This window comes from Falco peregrinus, chromosome 5 (assembly GCF_023634155.1).
Source record: "Falco peregrinus isolate bFalPer1 chromosome 5, bFalPer1.pri, whole genome shotgun sequence".
In the NCBI taxonomy this organism is placed as follows: domain Eukaryota; kingdom Metazoa; phylum Chordata; class Aves; order Falconiformes; family Falconidae; genus Falco; species Falco peregrinus.
Window position 1 is genome coordinate 85,974,204 of NC_073725.1, and position 26,150 is coordinate 86,000,353.

The following is a 26,150-nucleotide window of genomic DNA, read 5'->3' on the forward strand; positions in this document are numbered from 1 at the left end:
AAAGTGCCTTTACAGGGAAGAAAAGGAATTGCTGCAGGAAGAAAGCTAGAATGAAGAAGGAATTGCTGGAGACTCTTGTTCGTACACCTTTAGTACTTGGGTAGCTATAGCCCATAGTGGCTATATAAGCTCGTGGGTTTTTTTTTTTAGAGAAGACTTGCAATGCACTTTCTTTCTCTCCTGTAGATTGTCTTATTTCCTTGGCAGAGTAGCAATAACCTTTTTTCATACTTTTTTAAATCATCCAAAGCACGGATTCTGTCATGCTGGAGGGAAGGCCCTGTAGAGTGTGGCAGCTCCGTTCTATAAACAGCCTTGAGGTTTTCAGCTGGAAGGCACAGCGCTCAGTTCTTGCTTCTTTTCAGTCTGGGCTGAGTCTGCTGCTCTCATAATGAAGGTTCATGACTTTTTTTTTTCTGCATACTGGTGTAAATATAAGTGATTTTTGAAACTTTCTTCTGAGTTCTCTTCTGCTGGATAACAGTGTGGGGGTTTTTTTGTTTGTTTGGGGGTTTTTTTCCCTCCTTTCTTCAGAGTACCTCTTGTGGTATACTCCAAGGACCAGTTGTCTCTTTGGGAGTTTTGGAATAAATCCTTAACTGCCCTGACCCTGGCTAGGGCTTTCCAAGGCTGAGCAGTGCTGCAGACTATTTTTAGGGTTGTAATGTGCCTTCTCTTAAGTCTTGGATAACAGTTAGTGAGCAAGTGATTAGCAAAGTACTTGGTGAGTGTTACTTTCCTTTGCCAAAATGAGCCTGCTTTGCCTTTTGCGTAGCAGTGTGGGTTGCTTCCTTTCCCTCTACTGCTTTCAAAGAAATAAAAATAAGAACAGTCAAGGAAATTGCAGATCTTGAGAGGAGGACAGGAGAAGCTGAGTGCTCCAGCTACATGTGAACTCCCTACCACAATTAGATGATGTGCTGTTAGGGTTTGGTACTGTTAACAAGTCTTTTCTCGGGCAACAGCAGGCAGTGGTCTTTGTCCCAAAATCCGTGTGTGGGCAGTGGGCATCCCCTTCCTCTCAGAGTGCAGAAGGTGGTGGTAGCCCCTGCCAAGTGAGCTGCCTCTATCAGTAAGACTGTGTTAGTCTGTGTAAGTGGAGGATGTTCTTTCACGAGCGCATGTGGGAGAGAAGGGACAAGTTTGTTTATTCACTGAAGGCCCTTGACTGTCCTAACTAGATTGCTGGAATGGCTTGTGGTGTCCTCTCCAGGACCCAGCACGTTCAAAGCAAACCACTGAGCCATGCTGAAGTCTCGCTTAGTCTCTTAATTTTTAAGCTCTGGCTGACAAAATAGTTCCAGACCACGGAATTTAGTTATTTTATTATTTTTTTTTTACTGCAAGTACTATGAGCTTTGCTGTGGAGCTCATAACTGCAGAGTAAAATGCAAGTCTTGAAGTAAATATGAGCTCAGTGAGCTTTGCTGGCAAACTGAACTGCCCAGGAGCTGTCAGATGTCTGTTCATTCCAGGCTAAAGCTGGTAACATTCCTGATAACATACTTGGAGGCTTGGCATAGACTCCACACGTAGAGCTCGCCATAAACGTGCATAAGCAACACGGGCCTGCTAAGCACCCAGGTTTTATGACTCTTTAGTATAACAAAGACCATGTTGCGTAGTAATCACATGAAGGGGTGTATCTTACTGACTTTTAAAAACTGAGAACATTTATCATATTCATTTTACCCACTTCTTTCACACCTTATCTTCCACAGGTGAGTTGGAGATCCCATATTCACTGTATTTGTGTCTTCCATATGGTGTAGTATGCTCCTGCTGAGCTGCACACTGACTGAATCGCTGTGCCCTGCTTGGTTAGCTCTTAGGTAGAAATGGAAGCCAGTTAAAGTTATCTTCTTGTTGTCATTGTTGTTGTAACTGGGAAAATCTTTTTTAGAGAGCAAAAGTATTAATATTCTGGGGTTAGTGACCAGCATGGAGCTAGTAGGATGGAGTAGATGGTTTCAGTTCCCCACTGACAGTGTATTTAAGAGTGGTGACAGTAGTTTGTCTTAAGTTCATTGCATGAGGATATAAACCTTTTCTCAGATAAAATATGACAAATAAAATTTCCCTCTGATGGCCTTAGGCCCTCAGTAACCACCCTGCTGTGGTATGCTACCAAAGTTAGAAATCTTTCAGGTTGGGGTTTCCTTCCAATGAAACAAAGATAACTTTTTTCTTAAATATACCAGAAATGCTGTTTGCAGCTGCATCCTCACCTGAGTGTGGAGCGTATGATTGCACTGTTATGGTCTGTGGGTCAGGTGGTGCCTAAACATTTCTATTTTGATGGTCTAACAGCCCTGGATTCTCCAGGGAAAGCCAAGGAGGCTCTAGCCCTGTGCTGTGGCCATGGGTGTCTAATCATACGTTATGGAAACACCCTTCCTTGGAAGGACAGTGTTTGTTCTGTGACAGTTTCTCTCTGGGTACAGGCTGCACTTCTGGATAGCTTTTTAACTCTGTAGAGGGTTGGGGGCAGAGAAAGACAACTGAAACAACCAAAGCTGGGGAGGGGGTGACGCTTATAAACTTGGAATCCTGAACTCAGGTCTTAAATTGCAGTGGGATCTGTTCCCAGTGAGTACCGCAGGGAAGGAGCTATTTCTCTTGATGTGCAAATAACTAGCAAGTGTATATACTCTGCTGCTGTCTGGACATCTGTTTACTTTGTATTTCAAGTTCTGATGCAGGAAGCTTTTGTCTGCTCTAGTCTCCTCTTATGTCACTGTTTCCAAAATACAAGTGATAGATACAAATCTAGTACTTAAAAGCTGGGCCTGGCAGAGAGGGGGAAGTAAAAAGCACAAAGAGGTTAGTACAAGCTGTTGCTTCTGAGGCCCTTTCAGCAAGACATTTGTGCGAGTGCTGCCTCTGGGATCAGGTGTGTGCGTGTACCTTGCTGCTCCAGGTCCTATGCAAGCGAGTTTCTTGGGCCCGCTTTCTACAGAGGACGGGGGTAGCGATGATGGCTTTTTAAGTCTGCCTGAATGCAGCCAAACACCTGAGAAGATTCTTAATACGGTGACAGATGTCGCCATAGAGGAGGAAGCTGTCATCTGATCTATGTGTAGCAGTAAAAAGGGAGGAATGAACTGAAGAGCCACCGGCTCAGTGAGTAGGGTTAGCACAGAGCCCTGAGAAGCTGATCCGTTACATCCCATGCTGTGCTTTCTTAGCTTTAATAATGGCATTAGCACCAAAGCAACATGCAGTAAGACGGTAGAATTTCTTTCCTGGTAGATCACTGAGCTATTCAGTATACCACTTGCGTGTGCAGATGCTCCACTGCTGTTTGCAGAGCAACAGGAGTCTTTGTCCAAAGCATTGGTGGGGATTAAGCACTGCAGAGGTTTGGAAAGTTTTATTCTGTGCTCCGGCAGTCCTGGCTAACAGTCGCCTTGATTTAACCTGTTAACATCTGAGCACAAAGCAGTCTCCTCTCCACACGTGCAGAGCAGGCCTTTCTTTTTTCTGCAATCTGTTGCACCATGAAAGGCTTGCAATGAAGAAAGCATGGCTCTGACCGTAAATAAATCCTTTCAGATTCCAGTTGCACAATCAAAGGAATTCAGCAAATTCCTATTCTTCTAACCATGACATGCCTTCATTTTAACACTCTTCAAATTGGCGAATCTCATCTTCCACTGCCTTGAAAATAACGGACAAGAAGTTTTTATTCTGGCTTGCAAGTAGCTACAGTTGTGCTTGTTACAGGTGTCTGGGTGCTGTGGCTTTGACCATGCAGCTGCAGCGATCCGTACGCTGACTCCCCCTGGGCTGCCTTTGCATGTGTCCAACTTGTTTCTCAGGAGTGGGGAGTTGTTCCTGAACCTGTAGCTCGGGGTTTCTATGGGGCGTTGGCTCAACCCTTTGTCTACCTGGATCTATTTGCTCTTGCATTTGCTTTCTTACCTGGAAAAAACCCAGCATCCTGCAGTGCTCGCTTACTCTCTTCGGTATCTGTGTCGATAAGTGGAAAAATGTCTTAACATTCCACCTCACCAAGTGTCTGACTCTCACTGCTAGCCCATCGCTCTTTGTAATTTTATAACTGCCTAAGAAATTAAATCTGTGTTGTGATAAGTATTCTGTGTCGTCTTCCTTTTGTTTGCTGCCTGGAGATGGGGCCAGATAAGATCAGGGTGACACTGCGTGTGCTCTGTGCTCCAAACAAAAATGCCAGCAGTAGTAAGCCCTCAGTCCTAGCTATGCTTTGTAGCTGCTCTCGAAAGGCACAGTCAGCTTGGGTTTTGCAGGGGCTGGGAAAGAGCAAGCTGAATTTCTCCTAGCACGTTTTGCTTGCAAATGTAATTTTCCCTCTTGTTCCTCCTTTAAAGCTGCTCTTCTCAGGACTTGCATTCATGCGTTTCTCTACCGCTTCTCAGGTGAGTGTAAATAACTTCCTTTATTCTTTCTTTTATGGCATGCATCTGAAGCAGTGCTTTCAAATACGCATCCTGCTCACTGTGCTGTCACTCCAAGCTTGTTGCTTCTTGCGTCCAAGCCCAGGAGGAAGATCTGGAGCCAGTCCACGCAGATGGGTGAGGAGGCATCGCCTGCTTCTGTATGTATCCTTTATTTTGCAAAGCCACGACAAACCCTTTGACAGGGCGGATGAGAGGAGGAAAAGCCTTTCTGCTTTTGCTAGCAGTGGCGGAGCACGCGATGATGAGGCTCTCCTTGTTCTCCTGCGTGCTGGTCTCATAGCAAGGCTGCAGCTGTGAAGCTGCAGACGTCTCCTTTCCTGATCTAGCTCTGGAGGGCAATGCTGTCCCGTCAGTGCCGTTTGTGTGCCTCTGTTTGCTTCAGGCAAAATAGGCTATGTTAGCTCAGATGAGCGTTTCCAAACCGTTCATTCGGCTGCTGGTGATGTTTCCTGTCTTCTGCCTGGAGCAAACTGAAGATCTGAGAGAAGTTGCTGGTGGATTCTGTAAGTGGCAGCAACTTCCATCCACGGTGGTGATGCCAGCAACTCCACTGTCTCCTGCATCCCGAATGGATGTGGTCATCCAGACCCGCTGATGTTTCGGGAGGTCTGACTGCCCCTCTGCTCCTGCTCTAGGAGAGAAAAGCAGGATATTCTGCAGTAAGTATGGGAAAAATTGTAAATAATGTGTCAAACCCAGCCCTGAACTAGACAGCCGCAGCTGGGTTCAGATTGGCAGTTTAGCATCTGTCCGCTGTTAACGAGTCTGGCCCATTAAGCATGAATTCCCAGGGAAAGGACTGAGAAATCTCATCTCCAATTATTTATCTTATTACAAGGATATAGACATGGACTTGTGCCCATGTTCCTTCCCGGCATGCTTTCTCCTGGTAGCGAGTAGGCTTCTGGATTTAGCCGTGCTGTGGTGGTCTCGGCAATGAGACACGGAGACCTTGTGGTGCACAGGACTGGAGTCCTGCGTGCAGGAACTCTGAGCAAGCATGTGATTCTGGTGTAAATTCCCGGGCCGTGGCTGTGCTGATGAGCGCACTGCTGGCAGCGGGGGGAAGAGCCGAGGGACCAGGCAGAGCAGCTCTGGTGGGCTCACGTTGACCTCAGCCTTGCTGGTTTGCAGCAAACCTCCTTCGATGCAGCATTGCTATTTTTTTTTTTTTAAGCAATTGGGGAGAAGGCAGATACTGGGGTGGTGCTGGGGGTCTGATCCTGCCCCTGTTCGGGAGCAGCTCCCTCCACAGCACCCGCTCCCAGCTGAGCACTCACTGTCCCTGAGCGTGCACCTTCGTGTACCACATCTAACCTAGCCCAGACAGGCCTCAGCCAGACCCTTGGCAAAGGCTTCTTCAGCCAATTAGTGGTGTGATGTGAGCTAATGAGGGCTCTCTGCCCAGCCTGCTGGAGTTGAGGAAATCTGATGCCTGCTGTTCCAGCACTTTAGTATGTTTTGGGTTTTTCAGCAAGTGAGTTCTATTAAGTTACAGGTTATAATAAAGTATTTGGAGATCGCTATGTGCAGGTAAATCCATAAAATGGAGGATTTTGGCAGTGTTTTGATAATCTGGATGCTGTTTTGTCGGGGCAAGGAAGGCCCAGCGAGACCTGTGTTTGCACAGGTCCAGGTGGGGGGCTGTACTGGGGAGCACTGAGTGACACAAGGGATGGATCCGCTTTGTCCACCTGAGCAGATCCACCTTGTCCATCCAGTGGGTGCAGACTGTCACTTTTGGGTGCCAGTGTGGCACGTACCTGCTTAGCATCTCCCTTGTTGCTGCTCAGGCCAGGCAAGTGGTGCTTGCAAAACCCTTCTGGAGCTTCACCGTCTGGTTCCTCGGCAGCTTCCACATCAGGGCTGGTAATTTTATTTTATCTGTGGAGGGCGGTGGGAGCGCTGTCCCAGGGGACGCCTGGGCCTTGGGATGGGGAAGGCGGAGGGGGGGCCCCGCTCTGCGGCCGCGCAGCCGCTAGATGGTGGTGCGCAGTGTGCACGGGAGCATCCCCGCATCCCAGCCCGCAACGCCCGTGTGCTTCCCTCCCTTCCCCGGGAGCATCCCCGCATCCTGCCCCTGCAATATCCATGCCCTTTCCTCTCTTCCCTAATTGCATCTCAGCCTTTTCTCCCCACTGCATCCCTGCTCCTTCTCTTGTTCCCTCCCGGAGCATGTCCCTGCCCGCTCCTGCAGCAGAGCTCTGCAGCACCTTTTGTGCATGCTCAGGGCACCTTCTCTGCGCTGGTGCTCCATGACTCAGAGCAAGAACAAGACGCTGGGGGGGTGTGTGTGTGTGGGGAACCATCCACAACCAACCAAACCAAACTGGTCTGTGTTTGCCCAAACCGAGCCACTGAGCCAAAGCTGCCCGGTGAGGCAGAGGGGCTCTGCTGTGTGCCCCAAGGCCCCTGCGGGGGCAAGCTGCTGGCAGGCTGGGGATGGAGCTGATCTGCAGCCATGCCGGGCTGGGGGGCAGTGGTGGGGCCAAGCCATAGCAGAGCGGTGGTGCCTTTAGCTGTGTCCTTACACCAGTGACTGTACTGCTGCTCTGCCATGTTTCCCTGAGCAAATTGTATTGCAGCCTTGGAAACTGGGCTCAGAAGTTGAGCCCTGTGGTAGGAGGGAGCAAAGCTCTGGTCCTCACCGGCCCCACAACCTCTGCTGTGGTCTGAAGTCTGGAGCAGGTCTGGTTTGTAGGGAAAGGGAGGGCGTTGGTGGTCCTTCAGTGCTCCACGCTTGCTCTGTACGGGCAACAAGCCCGGCAAAATCACAGATAGCATCTCTTCTCTCCTCACCTGAAAACAATTTTGAAAATAAAAACAGGGAGGCAGAGCCAGGAGGCGTTACCTCACTCCTTTTTAATGTTTCAGATGGGAAACAACCTTTCATCTCTCCCAGGGTATAAGGCAATTTGCATTTCAAGAGGTCATGATGTAGCAATGTCATTCTACCATCTGAAATTAGTTACTAAAAGTCTATTTGGAAACAAAACAACGCACACACAGGAAGATGGCCTCTGCAGGCTCAAATTAAGGGCTCATGTCGTCCCTGATTTCCCTGGCTGCTGCTGAAGGATGCTGAATCAGGGAGGTACAGGCTCTGCCGGGGATGCAAATGATGCAAAACCTCTGTGCAGCTGGAGCTGCTCTGGCCACAGGGGATGTGCCAGGCTAAGGGGGACACAGGTGTCCCCTGGGAATTGGGGGGCTTTGTGCCCTACTGCCGTGTGCAAGCTTGGCTCTGGAGGGGCTGCTGGGGTGAGGATAACTCAATAACCATCTCCCTGCAAGCCCTGCCTCCCAGCTCCCGTGCTCGCCCAGGTGCCGGACCTCAGCCTGGCTCCAGCAATCCAATTCCAGCTAATAAAAAGCCTCTGGCAGCCCCCAAGCTGGGCCAGGGCCGGGGTTTGCTGGGTGCTGCCTGTTTTGTTTTCTCAGCTGCTGCCTCTGCCCTCCCTGCACTCACCGCTGCCACTTATTTATATTGGAGTTTGCATTAGCAGATGCACTCTGGGATATTCAATTACCTATAAAGAGCTGGAGCAAGGCAAGCCTTTGCTGAAGTGATCAAGGGGGTTGGGGGGGTGGTATTTTCTTTCTTGATTTTGGATGTTGTTTGTGTTTGGTTTGATTTTTTTTTTTTTTTTAACTTCCTTTTAAAAGAGATGTGGGAGGGTTAAAGTGGTAGCATTGAATTAAAAAAGAAAGTGGAGTAAAGAGAGGGGAGAAATAAATAAATAATCCTGTTTATGAAATGAAACAGCTGGGTAGAAAAACGATCTCTGGGAAGAAAGCAGCTCCCAGGGCTATTTTTAGTGCTTTTGTTTCTTTTTCTCCCCCTGCCACTGCCCCCCATCCAGGCTGCGGGTTTGGAGCATGTCAGTCCTGCTGTTTTCCCTCACCTCTTGACTGCCAGGTGATGCTTTTTTTTAATTTTTTTTTTTTTTGCATATTATTTATAGCACAGAGGCAGGGGGAAGGGCAGCAGCAGGCAGGAGAGGCCATGCAGGCATCACCCTCAGCCCTGTCTGGGAAAACTGGGGGGCAAGCTAGCAGGGGCGGCCATGCCTCTCCTGCAGGACCTGTGGCAGCAGCAGGGTTACCCCGGAGCTGGCCATGGCCCCCCCGTTGCTCCTCGGGGCTGCTGTAACCCCTTCCAACCTCCCCTTTGCCCAGATGCTGGGTGGTTGCAGTTGCTGTGCTCCGTGCAGCTCCAGGGCAGGAGTCACCTTTGGTGCGTTTTCATCCGTTGTGAGCCCCGCAGCAGCCAAGGCTGGAGGATCCCAGGAGATCCATTGGGTCCTTCTCCTCCCCCTGGGCACCATCACTCCACAGCCCATCCTAGCACAGCTTTTCTCCACTGCCCTCAAAAGCACCCGGCACTGCAGCCTTCCCCAGGCGTCCTCCCAGCACCTGTATCCTCCCTCTTCCCCAGATCTCCCATCACATCCCTCCGGGATGGTGCTGCTGGCCCAGGACTCCTCTCCCGGCATCTCCTCTACCACCACCTCCCCCCGCCAAGAAAACCACCAGACGGGCTCCCATCTTTGTGCCTTTATGGAAGAAATACATAATTCTTTTATTATTCAATTAGGAATTTAACACAGAATCAGGTGATCACTTTAAGAGGATTTCCTATAAGGCAGGATTTGAATAACCAGGCTATGAGCAATATATTCCCTTAACTGGTTTATTCCTTTATCAGATTTTTTTTTTTCCCCTAAGCACTTTAATGCATTTACTTTCCCATTGTCGACACTTTCCTCCACGCTCTTCCTCCCTCCCCAAGCTTATGCAAATCCCCCGTAAGGCGTTTAATGCGCCGTGTGTGTCAATAGTGCCGAAATCTTCACGACGGCATTAGGCTTCATGCATGCCCTGGCTGATTAAGAGGGGCGGTGGGGGCAGCCTGGCTGCCCAAGCCCCCTTTCAGCCCTCGCCGTGGGGCCGGGGAAGGGGCCCCCAGGCTGGGAGATGCATTTTTCTAGAGAAAAGGCTGGAGCTGAAAGTAGCTCTTTTCTTTTGCAGGGCGAAACGTGAATGGGGAGCACGGGGCTGAGCTGTCTGCCGCTGTTTGCTGCCCTGTCACTCAGCTTTCAGGGTGCTGGGGGTGCGTGGAGGTGTTAAACTTGGGGGGGGATGTCTGTGGGTGGGATGTGGGCAGAGGAAGGTGGGAAAATAATCCCCAAGCCAATATCTGCAGCAATTTGCGTGCCCGTTGCCTGCCCGAGTGGCAGTGGGGGTGCAGGGTGCGTTGTGCCTGGGTGCCCACCTGCCCCCAGAGCCCTGTGGAATGGCTTTGCGCATTGCTGGCAGGAAAAGCAGATTTTTCTTGCTAATTGTGCCACTGAAGGCTTAAGGTGGCTCAGCTGGGGGCTCTGCCCCTCGCCAAGGCACTGGGTGATGCTGCCCGGCCTCCCTTGTGCCGCTGGTTTGCTTTTCCAAGGAGAAGTACCTTGCCAGCAGGCCTGGCTTGCTGTCCGCTGGGTCTTGTTTTGGAGCGGGGGTTTTTACAGGGTCTCACGTACCCGGTGGGTGGGTTAGAAGCCTGGAGCACTGGCTTTGAGGGATGCATTTGCCCTGCTCGCCTTGGTGGAGCATTCACTCTGAAACCTACAGACAACTGCTTGGACACTGGAAAAAAGGAAGCATGGGGAGGAGGGCAGCATGATGGGAATAGCCAAAGGGGCTGTATTGCCTGTAACCTGTGGTTTCCTTGTTGCCAGAGGAGCCCTTGTAGCTGCTGGCAAGGCCCTTTGCAAGCCCAGGATTGGGGGAAAAACCCCATCCAGGGGTGGCTGTCACCGTTTTCTCCTTCCAGAGCAATATCTCTTCCCTCAACCTGGATCTTTAAATAGCCCGGTGAGTGGGAGCAAGCTGAACCGGCCCTTCCCGGCCCTTGTTTCCCCTACGCCTGCCACTGACTGTCTCCTTTTTTTATCCTGTCCTGCAGCTCTGCCTGTGCATGCAGCAATTATGCAAAATTGCAATCAAGGAGCTGAATTAGCAGCTCATCTTGGATTAATTAGTGATGGATGCAAATCTGCTCCAACAAAGAAGGTGGGGGGCTGGGGGAAGGTAGTGCAAAGGCTGTGGGTATCCTCTCGGTTTATCCAGCTCTCCCAGGCTGGTTTAGCTGATGTGGAGTGGGAGGGATGTACAGAGTAACCCCTTGCAGGAGAATCAGGGCATCCGCATGGACGTTGGTCCTTGGCCTCAAGATGAGGGATAGGTGCCCCAAAGCTGGTGCTCAGCTCAGCCCCTGCATCTCCCTGAAGCATTTAAACCCAGTGTTTTGGACTTAAGAGTGATTCCTCCTCCCACCTCAGTCCTGTTGCAAGGCTTGGGAAAAACCCAGTTAATCCCAGTGGCTTCCAGTGCCGAGCTCCTGCCAGCACCAGGGATTTCTGTTTGCCTGCAATCGGATTGTGACAAACCCCTCCACTTGCATCAAATAAATTCCCTGGCTACTCTCTGCTTCTTGCAGGCCCTGCTAATCCCCAAGTGTGACTCCAGCCAAGAGACAACATCCCTGATTAATCTCCACCGTCTCCGTGCAAAGCCGGCGCTGCTGAGGATGCTCCCGGTGCTGGCACGGCACGCTTGGTGGGCACTGGGAGCAGACCTGGGGGAAGGATGGCGAAGGCTGCGATGCTATTTAAAGGAGCTTTTCCAAGAGGGGATTGCAGGCTTGGGAACAGCCTCCCCTTCCTGTGAAGCAGAAGAGATGGATGCACAGCACTCCTGGGAGCCCTGAGCGTGGGGGTGTGGGAGGGGGGAGCTCAGATGTTTCATCTTTGCCTGCCCCCCCACCCTGCTCAGCAGTCACAGGTACAGTGTCACCCCCCTGGCTGGTGCAGAGGGGACGCGGCATTGGGCACAGAATGCCTGGAGCTCCCTGGCAGGGTGAGCACAGCTTGGTTAAGGAGTTGGGTTTTGCTACTCTACAACAACCATGGGGTGGATTGTGGCTGTGCCCACAATGGGGACAGAAGGAACAGCTGCTTCCCACGGTCCCCAAGGGTTTAAAGCTGGGGCTTGAGGGTTTTGGCAGTACACTGGAATGCAGACACCTGAAAGGTCTCTCCTTCCTCTCACCTCCACAACAGCAATGATTAATAAAACCTGACTCCGCTGGAAGGGCAAGAAAAAAACAGTACAGGGGATTTCTGGAGACCATCCTAATCCAACGTCCCTGAGCCAAATGAATCAGCAGCGTCTTATTCTGCCTGGCGGGATTAATCAGCGTTCGAGCAGGCTCCAGGAAAGCAAGGTGAGTCTCTGAATAGCAAGGAGCCATGGCATGGTGGCCACAGAGTGTTAACTGGTTCATGGAGCGGAGCAAATCCCTCCTCATAATCCAGCAAACACTGCTGGGATGCACCCACTCGTGTCAGGAGCTGTGGGACAGCAGAGAGAGACAGGAAAAGGGGAGAAGGCAAAAATACCTCTAAAAAGCCGTGGTGTGGGTGAGGGATGCTCTGTGGCCCACATTGTTGGGTGTGGAGTTGCAGAGAGAGACTCCGGGATGGGGCTTGGGTGGGATGTCCCTCCTGCCACGGGGACCAGGGTGTCTGGGTCAGCTTTGCCCCATTGCACCTGGAGCATCACGCCTGGCAGGTTTTCCTGGCTGTTAAAGTGGGTCAAGCAGAAACCCAAGGAGCATCCAAGCTCACCAACCTCGAGCCAGCTACATCAAGGCTGAATTATTCAGGGCCAGTGTAAAAAATTGAAGAGCCCAGCAGAACTCAGGGAAAGCCCAGCTTACGGGACCCCCTGCCCCCATACCCTCATTGGGCAGAGCCTGCTCATGCTCGGTGGGGCACCTTGGGAGGGCAGACAGTGTGGTTTGGGTCTAACGCTGCCCTTAGGGATGGGAAAATCAGAGAAAAAGCACTCTGAGAAGTTCACCCTGATAGGTTCGCCTCCCTGTGGTCCCCCCTAGCCCTCCAAGCCACAGCAGTTTCTTCAGGTACCCCAGCATGTCCCCATTGCACCCACAGCAGAAGCAAGGAAACCCCCTCGTTCCCCAGAACAGGGATCAAGAGGTCATGATTGTAGATGGTAAAAGTCAGGGGCTTGTTCTTTGGCACAAGGTGTTCGGTCGCAGCATCTCCCAGTGGCTCAGAGAGCATTGGGGAGCAGAGATGCTCCCCTGGGCTCAGTCATTTTTAAGGGCCACCTCCCCCCCTCCCCTGGCTCCGTAGCTGTGGCTTCAGGATGGGGAGCAGCAGCTCGCAGGGAGAATCCCTGCGGAAGGCATTGAGTAATGCTGCCTGGTGAGCACAGAGCAGCAGGGCCTTGCCGGCGAGCCGTGAAAAGGCGAGCGCACATATGCTTCAGCTCATCCTGCTCTTTTTGTAGAGCACTTGCACCATCTGGGTGCCAACCAGCAGCAGGCACAGTCAGGGAACCCCCACCACAGTCACCCCCTTTTCTTAAATTTCCAAAGTACCTGGAAGGGGTGATGGAATCTGATGCAGGGAGAGGGGGCATACCCCAAGAGGAGTGAGGTGCTTTGAGATTTTACAGTGACGCTACTAAATTAGAGCTGAACAAACCCAACCAAAACGAGCAGCCCAAAAAGTCCCTGCCTTGCACTGGTGCGCTGAGCTGTGCGGGTGCTCAGACAAGGGGGAGCAGGGAAAGCCGAGCCCCTGGCTCCAGGCAGAACTCAGCACAGCAGTCTAGTTTGCTCTGAGCCAAACTCCAGCTACTTCAGCCAAGGAGAAAAGATGGAAATTTCCACCTGGCCTGTTTTCTTCCCTGCGATGAATTTGTGAGAGACCTTTCGCTCAGCCCTGCTCCCGGCAGAAGGGCGGCTGAGGAGGCACAGCCGGTTTTGTCTCTAATTTCCTTTGGTGTGAGTGGCAGCAGCGCATCCCGCCGGCCCCACACACTGATTTATACAACACAGCATTTATTGACTGCGAGATCCTAATTCACAGCCCGGCGCGTTGCAGCCATGGCGTGTGAGCAGGGACAGTACCTCTCCCTCCCACGGCCACCGTCCTCCCATGCTCCAGGTGGGGAGAGCCCAGCAAGGGCTGGTCCCCCAGGGCCCTCACCCAGTCCTTGGTGGAAGGGGGCACCTGCTCTGTGTCCCCTGCACTTTGCTGCTCCTGCGAGAGAAAAACAACAGCATCAAATCCCTGTGATTTTGCTTGCGGCCTTGGCCAGCTCACCCAGCTCAGGAGGGGTGGTGACACCCATGACATCCCTGCCTGGAGTACCCTCCTCAGGGACACACGTCCTCTCACTGGACAGATGTCCCCACTGTCCCACACTGTTCCCTTCCTCCTCTGCTCCCACCCCTTGGGTATGTTGGGGAACAGAGACCCCCCCACTTGCTTCCCCCAAAAGCTGTAGGATTGCTGCGTTCTGCCAGCCAAAGCTGCAACCCATCCATCCATCTGTCCTTCTGTCCATCCATCCATCCATCCATCAAGGCTGCTGTCTGTCCAACTATCTATCCTTCTATCCATCTATTCTGTCCATCTGTCATCCATCGGACAGCTCATGCTGACCCTGCCAAGCCCCTTTCCAGGTCTGGAAGGACCCTGTCCCTGCAAAGCTCCTGTCCTAAATGAAATGACCTGGGCTTTCTTTCTAATTAATCTCTTTGCAATTAGCTCCAGGCCTTCAAAACCACCCTAAAGGGCCTACAGGTGGTGCCTATGGGCAGTACCTATGGAGGGTACCTATAGACAGGGGTATGAATGTGCTCTGTTGGCTAGAGACACCTCCCGCCCGGGGGCCGGGGCTGCTGGGGGCGGGGGGGCCTGGGGCTCCCCGGCTGCCAGGCCCCCCGGGGGGCGGAGGAGGAGTGAAGGGAGGCGGGGGGATGCGGGCGGGAGGCAGGGCCGGGGCCGCCTCCGCTCCGCTCCGCGATCGCAGCCGCCGCACCCGCCGCCGGCGGCCCCCTGCGCGCTCCCCCGCGCCCCCCCACCCCCCGCTGCGCGCCCCCGCTGCGCGCCCCCGCTGCCCGGCGGAGGCTCCGGCATGGCGGGGCCGGGGGCCGGCGGCCGGCGGCGCTGAGCGGGGCCGGGGCAGCGCCGATGCCGCAGAGCCGCCGCGGCGGAGCGAGGTAAGAGCCGCCGCCGACCTGTTGGGCACGGCCGGGCCCGGCTGCGTGCGGGGCGAGCTGCGGGGAGACACCTCACACCGCCCCCCCCCCCCAGCCCCCTGCCCTCCCTCCTCCCCGGGCTGCCCCGCATCCTGCCCCGGGCGCGGCCGGGCACGGGATCTCCCCCTCTCCCTCCACCGAGGAGGGATGCCCCAGCCTGGGCGGGGGGTTGGCTGCCCCTCGGTTATTGCAACTTCGCTGCTTGCAAGATGTCGGGGGGGCCTTTTGCCAGAGCAAAAACCGTTTCTCTGCCCGCGGGAGGGGCGTGGGGGGGTGCTGCGGTGCCCGGGGCTCAGCCGGCACTGGGGGGCAGCGGGGGGCTCCCCCGCTCTGCCCGGCCCTGCAGGTTCTCTGTCCTACCACCCCTGGCCGTGATGGAGGACCCCCCTCCCCTCCCCCGCTGGGGCCGGGGGGGGCGGCAGGGGCCAAGTTTACACCGCGGAGACGGGTGTAAAGCTGGAGAGAGGGGAAAAGCCGCTTTACCGCGATGCAGGGATGCTCGGAGCGGGCGGGGGCCGGAGGGCTGGTCCAGCCCTGTGCCTGTGCAGCGCATCCCGCTCCGCTCCCGGCCCCTGGAAGTTTGGGTCACAGTAGGTACGGGGTGTTTCCAGCCGGCGTGTTCTCCAGCTGGGATCTCCGCTATGGAAAAACCCTGCAACAGGCTTTCCCGGCATCCTGGGAGATGCCTCCCACTGGGTTTTAGCGCCTGGGGTAGCATCAGGCACAGAAGGGTGCTTGGTGAAGGGGATCACAGCCAGCTGCTTTGTGAGCAGTGGGATGGAGTGGTGTCCCCAGCCAAAACGAGCCCTGCTGGGTTGTCCTGCCCACGGGGCTCCAGGATAGGGAGGTCCTGGGGCCCACCCCGGCATGGCACAGGGTGGGGACCCCAGCCTGGCCCCATCCAGGCCCCCACCAGCACTGTGGCCTCTGCGCAGCATCGGGCTGTGCCATGCTGCTCCGTGCCACCTGTCCCTGCGGCGAGAAGATGTATTTTGGGCTTTAGGGCTGCACTCACGAGGTCTGTGGGCACCACATTTGCTGCCCACCCCAGGGCCCCCCAGCATCTCGCCCATCTTGGCAGCCAGGGAGATGCTGCAAAGCCTCTCTGCTCCTGCAAGCGCCACGTCTGGCAGGGAGACCACAGAAATTACCAGCATCGATTTTCCCTCCCTTGCCTGCCTCAACCTGCTGCCTTGGAGGAGAATTTTTGTGATTTTTCCCACCCCCCCCCCGGCCGGCTGGGTGGTCCGTGGGCACGGAGGCAGGCTGGCATCTAGCGACTGGCACCGGTAATACAGAGCGGCACCCCCACCGCCCCGGGCTGCTCCCCCGGGCCTGGCCTGGGGTGGAACTGGAGGGATGAACTGTGTTTTGGGTGGCTCTGGTAGGGTTGCTGGAGGATGCCAGGTATTTGGGGAGCTCATTTTGGGATGTATTTGGTGCAGCCCCTCTCTGGCATGCTGCTGGGGTCCCTCCAGCAGCTCCCTGAACATCTCCCTGCTTGCTGTGTTCCCTCAGAGAAGCAAATCCAAAATGCTCACCTGAAAAGCCAGGTCGCATCCCATCCTCTCCCTGAAAAGGCTGTGGGAGTGTGTCTGCCCCTGCCAGTGGCTCTGCCCCAGCCTTGGGCAGCAGAGATGCTGAAAAAGGGCAGAGACCAGAGGAACCATCTGCTGCCTGCAGGGAACAAGGGCTTCCCAAGGCAGCCGGCATCTTCCCCAGCAGCCTCCCTCCATGAGTGGCTTTCACCCATTAATTTCTCTTAATTGCTTTTGGAAATCGCAGCAGCGTTTGGTATTGGTAGCATCCCAGTAGGTGCTGAGCTGGGCTGGGGCGAGCGCTGTGCCTCCGGGGTGGCTCACGTGGATCCCTCCGATCACTGCTCCCCACACCACATCCATCCTCCTGCCCAGCAGGCCGAGGGATCCCTGCTCTTCTCGGGGAAAGCATCTTTCCAGGTGGAAAAAACACAGTAGCCAGAGGGATATGGTGAGGTGGTGAATGCTCAGGGCCACCCACCCACCATCCATCCCTTGCAGACCCTTGGCATCACCCGGGGATGATGCCCAAGGGGGGGGCGACAGAGGAGCCGTGACCCAGCTGTGCACCCCGGGGGTGTCACCGCTCTCCCTCCCAGGGTGGCCACCATGGGCTCGGTGGGAGCCGAGCGCTTCAAGGAGCTGAGCCCAGCAGGGACACCGGAGGGCAACGTGGTGATGAGCTTCAGCTTCGACAGCTACCAGCTGGAGGAGGATGAGCTGCAGCGGGGCAGCCAGGCCAAGGGCGTCCTCACCTTCATGGAGCCAGGTAAGGGCAGGCACGGCCCTGACCAGGAGCTGCGTTCCTTGTTGGTTTCCCACCCATTTAGCAGCTTCCTGGGGTGGGTTTAATAGCCACAAATGGCCCAAATTGCCCCAAGATTGCCTAATGCCTTTTTTGGACCTGTTTGTACCCATGTGAGCTGCCACAGCATCCCACGGCGGTGGGCTCTGCAGGCTGGCCAGGAGCTGAGCGTTCATGCCCTGGCTCGTGCCCAGCCTGCAGCTTCGCCCTTCCCGTGCAGGTCTCAGGGATGCTTACGGGATTCACCTCAGCCCTGCTCCACATCTGAGGCAGCCTGTCCACCCCCACCCCCCTCAACCCCTCCTGTGCCTTGACTTTGCCTGTTACCTACTCTGCCTGGCTCTCACGTTATTTGACTGCAATTAAAACTCATTAACCCCACGAAGCCTGGGTGTTTTCCTGTCTCCTGGGTCTCACATTGCAACGCCTTTATTTAGGGAAGGAGTTTCTCAGGGCTGGGGTTGTTTGTGAGATCTGCAGGGCACTGGGCTGCTTGCTGTGGGTGGGACAGCCTCGTCTGCCATAAAGGATGTGGAAGCATCATTCATAGCCCTGAGGATATGGGTGCAGGTCCCACGGCTGCAGCAGTGCCACTGTCATGTATCTTACTCTTTCCTTCCCTTTTTGGAGCAGTTTCAGAGGATCCTGAGCCCCAGGATCGATACCATGGGATTTACTTTGCCATGCTGCTGGCTGGGGTGGGATTCCTCCTGCCATACAACAGCTTTATCACCGATGTGGACTACCTGCACCATAAATACCCAGGTAGGTCTCCAGCATCTGCAGCACTTCTCAGCCACCCCAAACTTGGGGAGAGGTGGGCTATGCTTCCAGGGGAGCCAGATCCCTGTCATCCAATGCTTAAACCCTCTGCAGGTACCTCCATCGTCTTTGACATGAGCCTCACCTACATCCTGGTGGCCTTGGCGGCCGTCATCCTCAACAATGCACTGGTGGAGCTGCTGAGCTTGCACACCCGGATCTCTGTGGGTGAGTGGAGGTCCCCATGCCCCTTGGCACTCCCTGTGCTGTCCCACCACCCACCTCTGTTTCCCACCTGCAGGCTACCTCTTTGCCCTGGGGCCCCTGCTCTTTGTCAGCATCTGTGATGTCTGGCTGGAGCTCTTCACTCGCAGGCAAGCCTACGCCATCAACCTGGTTGCTGTCGGGGTGGTGGCCTTTGGCTGCACAGGTATGTGGGACAGCGGCTGGTGCTGGGGGGCAACCATTCCCATCCCCAAGAGCCATGGTCTCCTGCGACAAGCTCTTGCTCTGATTGCTATGAAGGTGACCCTTGTGTCCCTGCTCCATCCCCTCCACCTCTGTCCAAGCACTGTGGGACTAGCGCGCTGCATTGGTCCCCAACACCGCTGATCTGGGCCACCACAATGGCTTTGCTCTCAGCTGGGCTGCCATGGTGGCTTCCCAAGCCTCTGCACCTCGTGGCCAGTGGGAACAGCCGTGGTGGGGCATCCAGGGAGGACAACAAGCCTCCCTGCCTTTGTGGCAAGGAGGCTTCGGGTGCTGCAGCGGCTGTTTGGGAAGGATGTAGCTCCCGGATGGCACCACGCATGGGCTCCCACTGGGGTTTCTTCCCCCTGTCCGGCGTTTCGGCTGCAGCAATAATCCCTCCTTCTCCCCTTGGTGTGTCTCTCCTGAAGTGCAGCAATCCAGCTTCTACGGCTACACGGGGCTGCTGCCCAAGCGCTACACGCAGGGAGTGATGACTGGCGAGAGTAAGTACCTGTGTCCATTGCCCGCGTCCACGTCTGACCACATGGGCTTGCTCGGGGGGACCCTCCTGTGCCTTCTCCGGGAGCCCCAGTGAGTCCCCAGCACAGCCCAGCCGGGTTGCCAGCAGATCAGGGACTCCCCAGGGTGCTCCCCAGCATAATGGGGTGATTAATGGTTTCTAAATCACTTGCAAGACCCGCTGCACTGCCTCGCTGAGCTGGGGGGGCGGGATGTCTGCCAGGAGCCAGCTTCATCAACCCAAAATCACTGCTGGTAGCTCCTCCACACCTGGAGGCATCACATCCACATGGTGGGGGCTGACGGGGGTCCCTGAGCCACAGGGCTCAGCGGGACCCGGTGCCGATAGCTCTCCCATGCCACCAGGCACTGCCGGGGTCATCATCTCGCTCAGTCGTATCTTTACCAAGCTGCTGCTGTCAGACGAGAAGGCGAACACGGTCATCTTCTTCTTCATCTCCATTGGCATGGAGCTGACGTGCTTCATCCTCCACCTCCTGGTGAAGCGCACCCGCTTCGTCCGCTACTACACAGCCTGCTCCTGCAAGGGTCTCCCCGAGACCCGGGGGGCCGGTGACCATGGGACAGGCTACCGCGTTCACCACGATGTCACCGCTGAGGATGTCCGATTTGTAAGCCAAATTTGTAAGGGGTGGGGGGTTCCCTGCTGGCTCCTGGGGTCCCTCTTGCCACTGGAGCTCAGCACTGGCATCCCTTCTCCCCCCACCCAGGAGAACCGGCAGCGGGGGCAGCCGAGCCCCCCCCGGGGCAGCCCGGGCCTCGAAGCTGAGCTCGCTGGCAGCGGCACCTACATGCGCTTCGACGTCCCTCGGCCCAAAATCAAGAGGAGCTGGCCCAGCTTCAGAGGTTGGTGGTGGGCTTGAGGGGCAAGCCATGGCCAATGGAATGGTTGTGGAGCATTTTATGGGGTGGAATGAGCAATTGGTGGCCCAGGGTGTTGGGGAAGGGTCATCCCCTTCTCAATTTGCCCAAAACCATGGGACAACCTCATCTTTGGAAGCCACCCTTTGGGTGCAGGCAAGACTGTCGGGCTCTGCAAGGGGAGGGCTGCAGGTTTCGGCTGAGCTGTGCTGCCCATCCCTGCCAGACATGCTGCTCCACCGCTACGTCGTGTCCCGGCTCATCTGGGCCTACATGCTTTCCATCGCCATGACCTACTTCATCACGCTGTGCCTCTTTCCTGGGCTGGAGTCGGAGATCCACAACTGCACACTGGGGGAATGGCTCCCCATCCTCATCATGGCCATCTTCAACCTCTCCGACTTCGTCGGCAAGGTAGGAGAGAGGCCACCACCAGCGTGGTGGGGGCCTGCCTCCTTTTTGTGCCCTCTTTCAAAGCCACTTGGCTCCACCGAGTTGTCATCTCCACCCATGGGTATCTAATGGGCGTGAGGTTGCTCACTGGCATGGCCGAGGTGGGGCTCCTGCAGCAGTTGGTCTTTGCACCATCTCATCTCCTCCTTGTTGCCCCATTTCGGGCACCATGTTGCCCCCCACCCCAGCATGCTGTCTGACCCTTGCTGCAGATCCTGGCTGCCCTGCCCTACAACTGGAAAGGGACCCATCTCCTCGTCTACTCCTGCCTGCGTGTGGTCTTCATCCCCCTCTTCATCATGTGTGTCTACCCCAATGGGAGGCCCACCTTTGGCCACCCCGCCTGGCCCTGTATCTTCTCCCTCCTGATGGGCATCACCAACGGCTACTTCGGCAGCGTCCCCATGATCCTGGCTGCCGGCAAAGTGAGCCCTGAGCAGCGGGAGCTGGCAGGTAGGACCGAGCCCTCTCGGGAGTCCCATGCAGGGTGGCCAGAGCACCCTGACACCCATGTCCCTTCCTGCAGGGAACACCATGACCGTGTCCTACATGACAGGCCTGACGCTGGGCTCAGCCGTGGCATATTTTGCCTACAGCCTCACCAGTACATCCCACAGTACCTGTTTCTACACTGAAACCTCCAACGGCTCCTTTACATCAGGGTACTGAGCCCCGGGGCGGGGCGATGGGGACAAGATGGGACCCACTTCCCACCACAGTCCCCACCACCCCGCTTCGCCCACGTCCCTCCTCAGGGAGGGAGCCTGGAGCTGGAAAGCTGCCCCAGGGTGGACAGGGACCGGCATCCTGTTGACACGGGGCCGTGACATCCCGAAAGGGCCCGTGCTGCCCAGCCAGGCGCTGCACAGGGCCACGTCTTGGGGTGACATTCCCCCCGACACCCCAGAGGACGGTTCCATGGCTCTTGGGGGGCTCCCCATCAGCGATGCGCAGCTCTCCGGTGGAGGCAAGGGGGTATTCTCCTACTTGAGCCAAGCCAGTGCCAGGAAGAAGAAAATACTGCCCAATCCCAAAGGGAAGAGGACCAGTGCTGGGGAGGAGGGTGACGGAGGGATGGTGAGGAAGAGGAGGCGCAGGAGAGGAAGGAAATGCTCCTTAAGTCCCCGGGGCTCTAGGAAGCTAGGTCTCAGCTTTCACTGATGGTGCTGCAGGTTTTCACCAAGAATAACTCACAATCCCTCCCCGAAGACACCAGTTGCTGTGTAGAAGACCCAATCCACTTCTGCTGGTTGGAAAAATACTTTTTTTTTTTTCTTCTTTTTCTTCTTAGTTGTGTCTTGGTTTTGCCCCCCCAACTGTCAAGAGGCAGGGTCCTGCCTTCCTCCCCCTGCCACACACTGTGGGTCTGCCCCATCACAACGGGGCAGGGGCGGGTCTGGTGGCCACAGCACTGCAGAGGCCACCCATGCGCCACTGCTGAGCTTTGCGATTTATTGCAAGGGACGTAACTGAAGCTGACGTCAGATTAAATGTCTTTGCAATGATGCCTGGTCATTAGCTGTGCTACTAGGCACTGCAGGCACTTGGCTGCTGGTGATGGGCTGGGCTGGCAAAATGCCTGTCCTCTCAGGTCTTGGGGTGCCCTTGTGCTGCTTGGGGCACCTTGGAGACCCTTCAGGGTCCCCTCTGTCACCTGGAGTGGCTGGACTTGTCACCAGGTCCCATCAACCTCCACCCCCTGCCAGCCTGCAAACTACTGCTGAAGCACACTACCTTTGTGGGCAGCAAGGGGAAGAGGGAACGAGCCGAGCGGAACAGAAACCATCTGGAGAAGGTGCCAACAGCAGAGCCTGCTGCTTTGTGGGACTGGCTGCACCTCGCTGTGCCAGGAGGCAGTGGGTGCCGCCTCCCAGGGAACCGAGCCCAAGGGCTGGAGGCTGTGGGAGCAGGGGGCAGCAAGCACCAGGCTTGGCACCCCAGCCCAGCCCCACCAGCACCAAAGGGTCTCGCCATGCCATCCCCGCCTGGGTGAGGCACAGCTCACACTGAAAAGAGCAAACCCAGCGCTTCATCCTCAGCACATCGTCCCTGCAGGGCTCAGGGTGTAGGAGTTGCCATGAGCATGGTCGCTAGGGATGGACTCGCCTCCTGCCCCACGGGCCCCAGCGAGCTGAGACCTCTGCTCAGGGTTCCATCCAGCCGGGCCACCCCACAGGGTGTCCCCAAAGAGCCACACGGCACCTGGGTTGGGTCTTTCCCCAAACACAAGGCAGGGGCTGAGCCCCAAAGCAATCATTGCCACCAAGGGGAGAAAAACCCCGCAGTCAGGACAAGCGAGACAAAGAAAGATGCTTCGTTGTGTTGCTTTTTTTCAATTATTTTTTTTTTTTATGAAAAAAGATCACACGGAGTTCTCCAACAAACAGAATGCCAAAAAAATTGTTTTAAACAAAACATAAACAAAACAAAACAAAAAAAAAGACAAAAACCTGGCTCTCCTTTCCTCTCGATTGTCTGAAATATCCTTGTGTTCCATAGAAGGCAGTGGGTTTTAAGTGCTTTCTATTTAACATTAGCATAAAATCTCTCTCGCGCGCTCTCTCTCTCGCTCTTTAAAATATGCTCACACAATTTGCTTCTAGAAGTACAGTACACTTTGAGCGTGGGGGGTGTGCCTGTTCCCAGATCATTTACAATCACAATCCAACAGGAAATAAAAAATAATATTCTAAACGTCAGACTGTGTTCATTTCTGTTGTTGTTTTTTTCCTTTTTTTTTATAATTTCATAATTTTTTTCACAGTTTTAAAAAGTTTATATTTATATATATATATTTATATTTATATTTATAATTAAAAAGTTGAATCCATTTAAAGACTTATAATACAGGAGGGCTAAAGAGTCTTTTGGTACATTAAAACTGTACAGGCTAGAACCGTCACTATCCGCTGTGCCGGGGCGCCGGTGGCGCGGGGTGGAGATGGTACGAGCTCAGCACCATGTGGTTCATTTAAAGGACGAGGGGTAACTTTGCAGGGGTGTCCCTCTCCCCTGAGCCCTGGCCTCCAGTCTCTGGTACGCAGCCGGTACCAGGGCGGATAGTTTCCAATCTGTCCTTGCCGTAAGCATCTCCCCACCGGAGCCTGGGCCGTCGCTCCCAGCCGAGCCAGGCCCCGCTCCGTGTCCTAGCAATCTGTAGTGCGAGTCGGTAGTTGCAAAGATCAGTGCGTCTCTTGGAGTTTTGTTTTGTTTTAAGTGCAAGGATGTTGCATCGTTGCATGGTTCTCCTCTGGTGGCCCCTCGGGCCAGGTACAACGCCGGTGCGGCAGCGGTGATGCTCCAGGTGCCAGCGTGTGCCCAGTGGGAGTGAGACAGCGGGTCAGCTCCGCAGAGGGAAGGAGGGGGCGGTGGTGGTGGCTCGCTGGGAGCCGTGGGGAGGTTGGCCAGCTGGATGGAGCGAGCTGAACGGTCCCCTCCCCGAGCCCAAGGTGGCAGTGGGGCTCTGGCTGTGGAAACATCATAGATGGGCACGAGCGGGCTTCACACTCTACTCCCGCTCCGTTCAAATGATGGGCGAGGGCTTCCCAGCAGCTCCACGTCTGCTCAGGCAAGGCATGGGGGATATAGCTGGGCGAGGGATGCCAAAATTCAGTAGCCTGTGGGCTCCTCTGCTCCGAGCACCGAGCAGCAGCTTTTCCCAGCCATTTCCTGCCCCACTTCACTGCGCACTCTGAGACGAGCTCTTTGTTCTCCAAATGTCACCCCCTCACCACGCGCTTGCTCCCTCCAACACCTTTCCAGGGCAGGAGGGACACAGAGTGACAGGGAAAGTGGGTTCAGACTGTTTGCTCGAGGCAGTGGGAAGGCAGCATCCCAGACTGGATGTTGGCTTGTCTTCCACCTGGCTCCTTCCAGCCCGTCGGACCTCTTCTGCCATCTCTGTGCTGGGGCCAGCTCTGCCCCTTCGTGCTCCACGCTGCCGGCTGTGGTCCTCCAGGGAAAGGGAACTGCAAAAAGGCGCTGAGAGGATCGAGACGAGGCGCTGAGAGAGACTCATCTCCTTTCTCTTTCACCCTGTCCTTCCTAAAGGGTCATGCGGAACTAAGCAGGAAAGGGAATATAAGGACGGAGAGGAGTGTACACGGAAGGCTAGTGGGTGTCCTTCCATGTACAGGCGGCTTCCGAGTTACTGATGGGGGCAAATGACACAAAAGGGAACCCTCCTGCCGGGGGGGCCCGCTGGTGAAATGATCACAAGACCCATGTGCTTTCCTGGACCAAAAGGAGGAAGGGAGAAGTTGGTCAAGTGTCACCTTACTTAAAGCCACTTCCAGAAGAGCCTTGGGGTTCAAGCACCACCCCTACCCCTCCAATGGCATCTTCCTCAAGTCCTGTAACTGCTTCCCCAATCCCTTTCTTCAGCCCTCTCCTTCCTCCTCGTGTCTCTCGCGCTATCCTGTCTGTAGTGTGACACAGAAGTCATGAGCATTGAAAGAAACAATCATGTCGTCTGAACAGGCACGTCCTCAGGTTTGTCCCGTCCCTTCCCAGGGGGTGGCACATGTCCCCTGGGCAGTCAGCAGATGACAGGGACCCCATCAGTGTTGAAGATCATGCCCGTAGTGGGCTCGTAGGTCCCTGCAAGGTAGTAGAGGTCCTCACTGTCTTGGTATTTCTTTGTCTTTAGCATCTGCTCATACTGATCCAGACCAACAACAAGACACTTGTGTGAGATGGTCTGGACATCGTTTTCATCCACGTGAGAGGACTGGTAGAGGGCTCGCTGCATTACAGGAGTGGAGGGAGATGGAAAGGAGCCATTAGATCTCACAGCATTTACAGCATCATCTTCAATATGCAGGAAAAATGTCCAACACAACTGGCCAGGGCTTGTGCTCACAGACAAGCAGAACTCCCCATGCATCCCCACTGCCAGCCCAGGGGAGGGACACTGGGAATCCGCAGGGGCAGCACGGACACGATCCGCCCAGCACACTAAACCTGAGCCCTCGCTCTCAGCTCCCACCGATGGGAATGCCACAGCCACCAAGCGCGTGGGCAGGGGAATACAGAGGCCAGGAGTTTGTCATCCTCACTTCAAGGATGCAAATGCAAAGATGGGTGCCGGACAGGTGCTCCCAACACCCAGCACCTGTAGCTACTCCCACCGTCCCAGAAACACCCACCCAAAGTCCTGGGCACTGCCGACTCAACACCTGAGGAAAAACGCAAGAGCCAGAGAAGCTCGGGGGGCATTTCCCCAGCAGCGTTTGTTATGGAGCCCCCAGCATCCCCTGCCAGCCCTTCCCAACCTCACCAACCTCCATAAAGTCCTTCCTCTGGTTGGATGCCTGCAAAGCTGTGGACAAACTCCTGCCTGATTTCTGATCCCAGCGCTGTGCCCAAGAGGAAGAGAAAAGAGAAAACAGAAATTAGAAGCAGGTGAATTAGTTGGTTTTCCACGCTGTCACCTCCTGCCCACCGCATATGCTTTTACAACCTCAACCCCTGCCCACAGGTACTGGTAACAAACACCAAGAGCCTACTGTAAACCACAGTGCGCACATGTGCAAAACGCAGTGCTTCTGAGCGCCAGGGCCGGCGTTCTTACACTGCAAAAGGCTTGATCCAGCTCTTGAGACTCTTTTCGGACCGACACAGAAGTCTCCACTTCCTAGTACAATCCAACACACCCTTCCCCTGCTCAAGGGGCAAACACCAGGCTTGTCCACGCCACAGGCATTCCCCACAACACGAAACAAAGGGGCCACCCCCACTACAGTACCAGTAACAAACTGGGCCACGAGTGCTTTCCTCATCCTTGGAAACACAAGGGAACAAGCAGCTTTGCAGCCCTCTCAGCAAAGGGGACCAGCTTACCTTGCCTTCGTTGAGTTTCTTCCCAGGGTTGGTTTCTTCTGGGTGATAAAACCATTTGACTCGGACGACCATGTTGTTCCCCCACGACTCCCACATGCTCTGGATCCGGCCAATGTAGGGCAGGTTGGGGCGGCCGGCTGAGAGGAAGACCGCACAGTCTCCAATGCGGATTATCTCCTTGCCCCGGACGATGGCCTTGTAGAAGAGCTTCCTGGCCTTCCCTTTCATTCCCCGTCTCTGCCAAGAGAGGATCGCACAGGTGAGCAACCAGGGATCACCCAGGTTTTCCCTGCCTACCACTTCCTGCATCC

The 26,150-nt window shown here is 55.1% G+C and overlaps 2 protein-coding genes across 5 annotated transcripts in view; one reads left to right on the forward strand and one right to left on the reverse strand.

Annotated features, from left to right (window-relative positions):
- Positions 1 to 74: 74 nt before the first annotated feature.
- SLC29A4 (solute carrier family 29 member 4) lies at positions 75 to 22,697 on the forward strand. 2 transcript variants are annotated; one of them, XM_005228987.4, is made up of 13 exons: positions 75 to 5,098; positions 10,930 to 11,273; positions 11,552 to 11,715; positions 16,706 to 16,875; positions 17,545 to 17,676; positions 17,788 to 17,901; positions 17,975 to 18,103; positions 18,573 to 18,647; positions 19,030 to 19,295; positions 19,395 to 19,530; positions 19,772 to 19,959; positions 20,211 to 20,451; positions 20,525 to 22,697. In XM_005228987.4, exons 4-13 carry the CDS (start codon positions 16,716 to 16,718, stop codon positions 20,665 to 20,667), a joined length of 1,584 nt encoding a protein of 527 aa, XP_005229044.2. In that variant the 5' UTR covers positions 75 to 5,098; positions 10,930 to 11,273; positions 11,552 to 11,715; positions 16,706 to 16,715; the 3' UTR covers positions 20,668 to 22,697. The 2 variants fall into 2 exon arrangements, with proteins under 2 accessions (XP_005229044.2, XP_055661322.1); XM_055805347.1 differs by lacking the exons at positions 75 to 5,098; positions 10,930 to 11,273; positions 11,552 to 11,715 and adding an exon at positions 14,354 to 14,529.
- The window catches only part of TNRC18 (trinucleotide repeat containing 18), a 57,329-nt gene continuing 53,559 nt past the window's right edge, over positions 22,381 to 26,150 (reverse strand). For all 3 annotated transcript variants that reach the window (XM_055805340.1, XM_055805341.1, XM_055805339.1), the window contains 3 exons: positions 25,840 to 26,076; positions 25,281 to 25,355; positions 22,381 to 24,742 (listed from right to left, as the gene is read on the reverse strand). In XM_055805340.1, the coding sequence (XP_055661315.1) occupies positions 24,536 to 24,742; positions 25,281 to 25,355; positions 25,840 to 26,076 (519 nt within the window). In that variant the 3' untranslated portion in view covers positions 22,381 to 24,535. The remainder of the gene's footprint in view (positions 24,743 to 25,280; positions 25,356 to 25,839; positions 26,077 to 26,150) is intronic.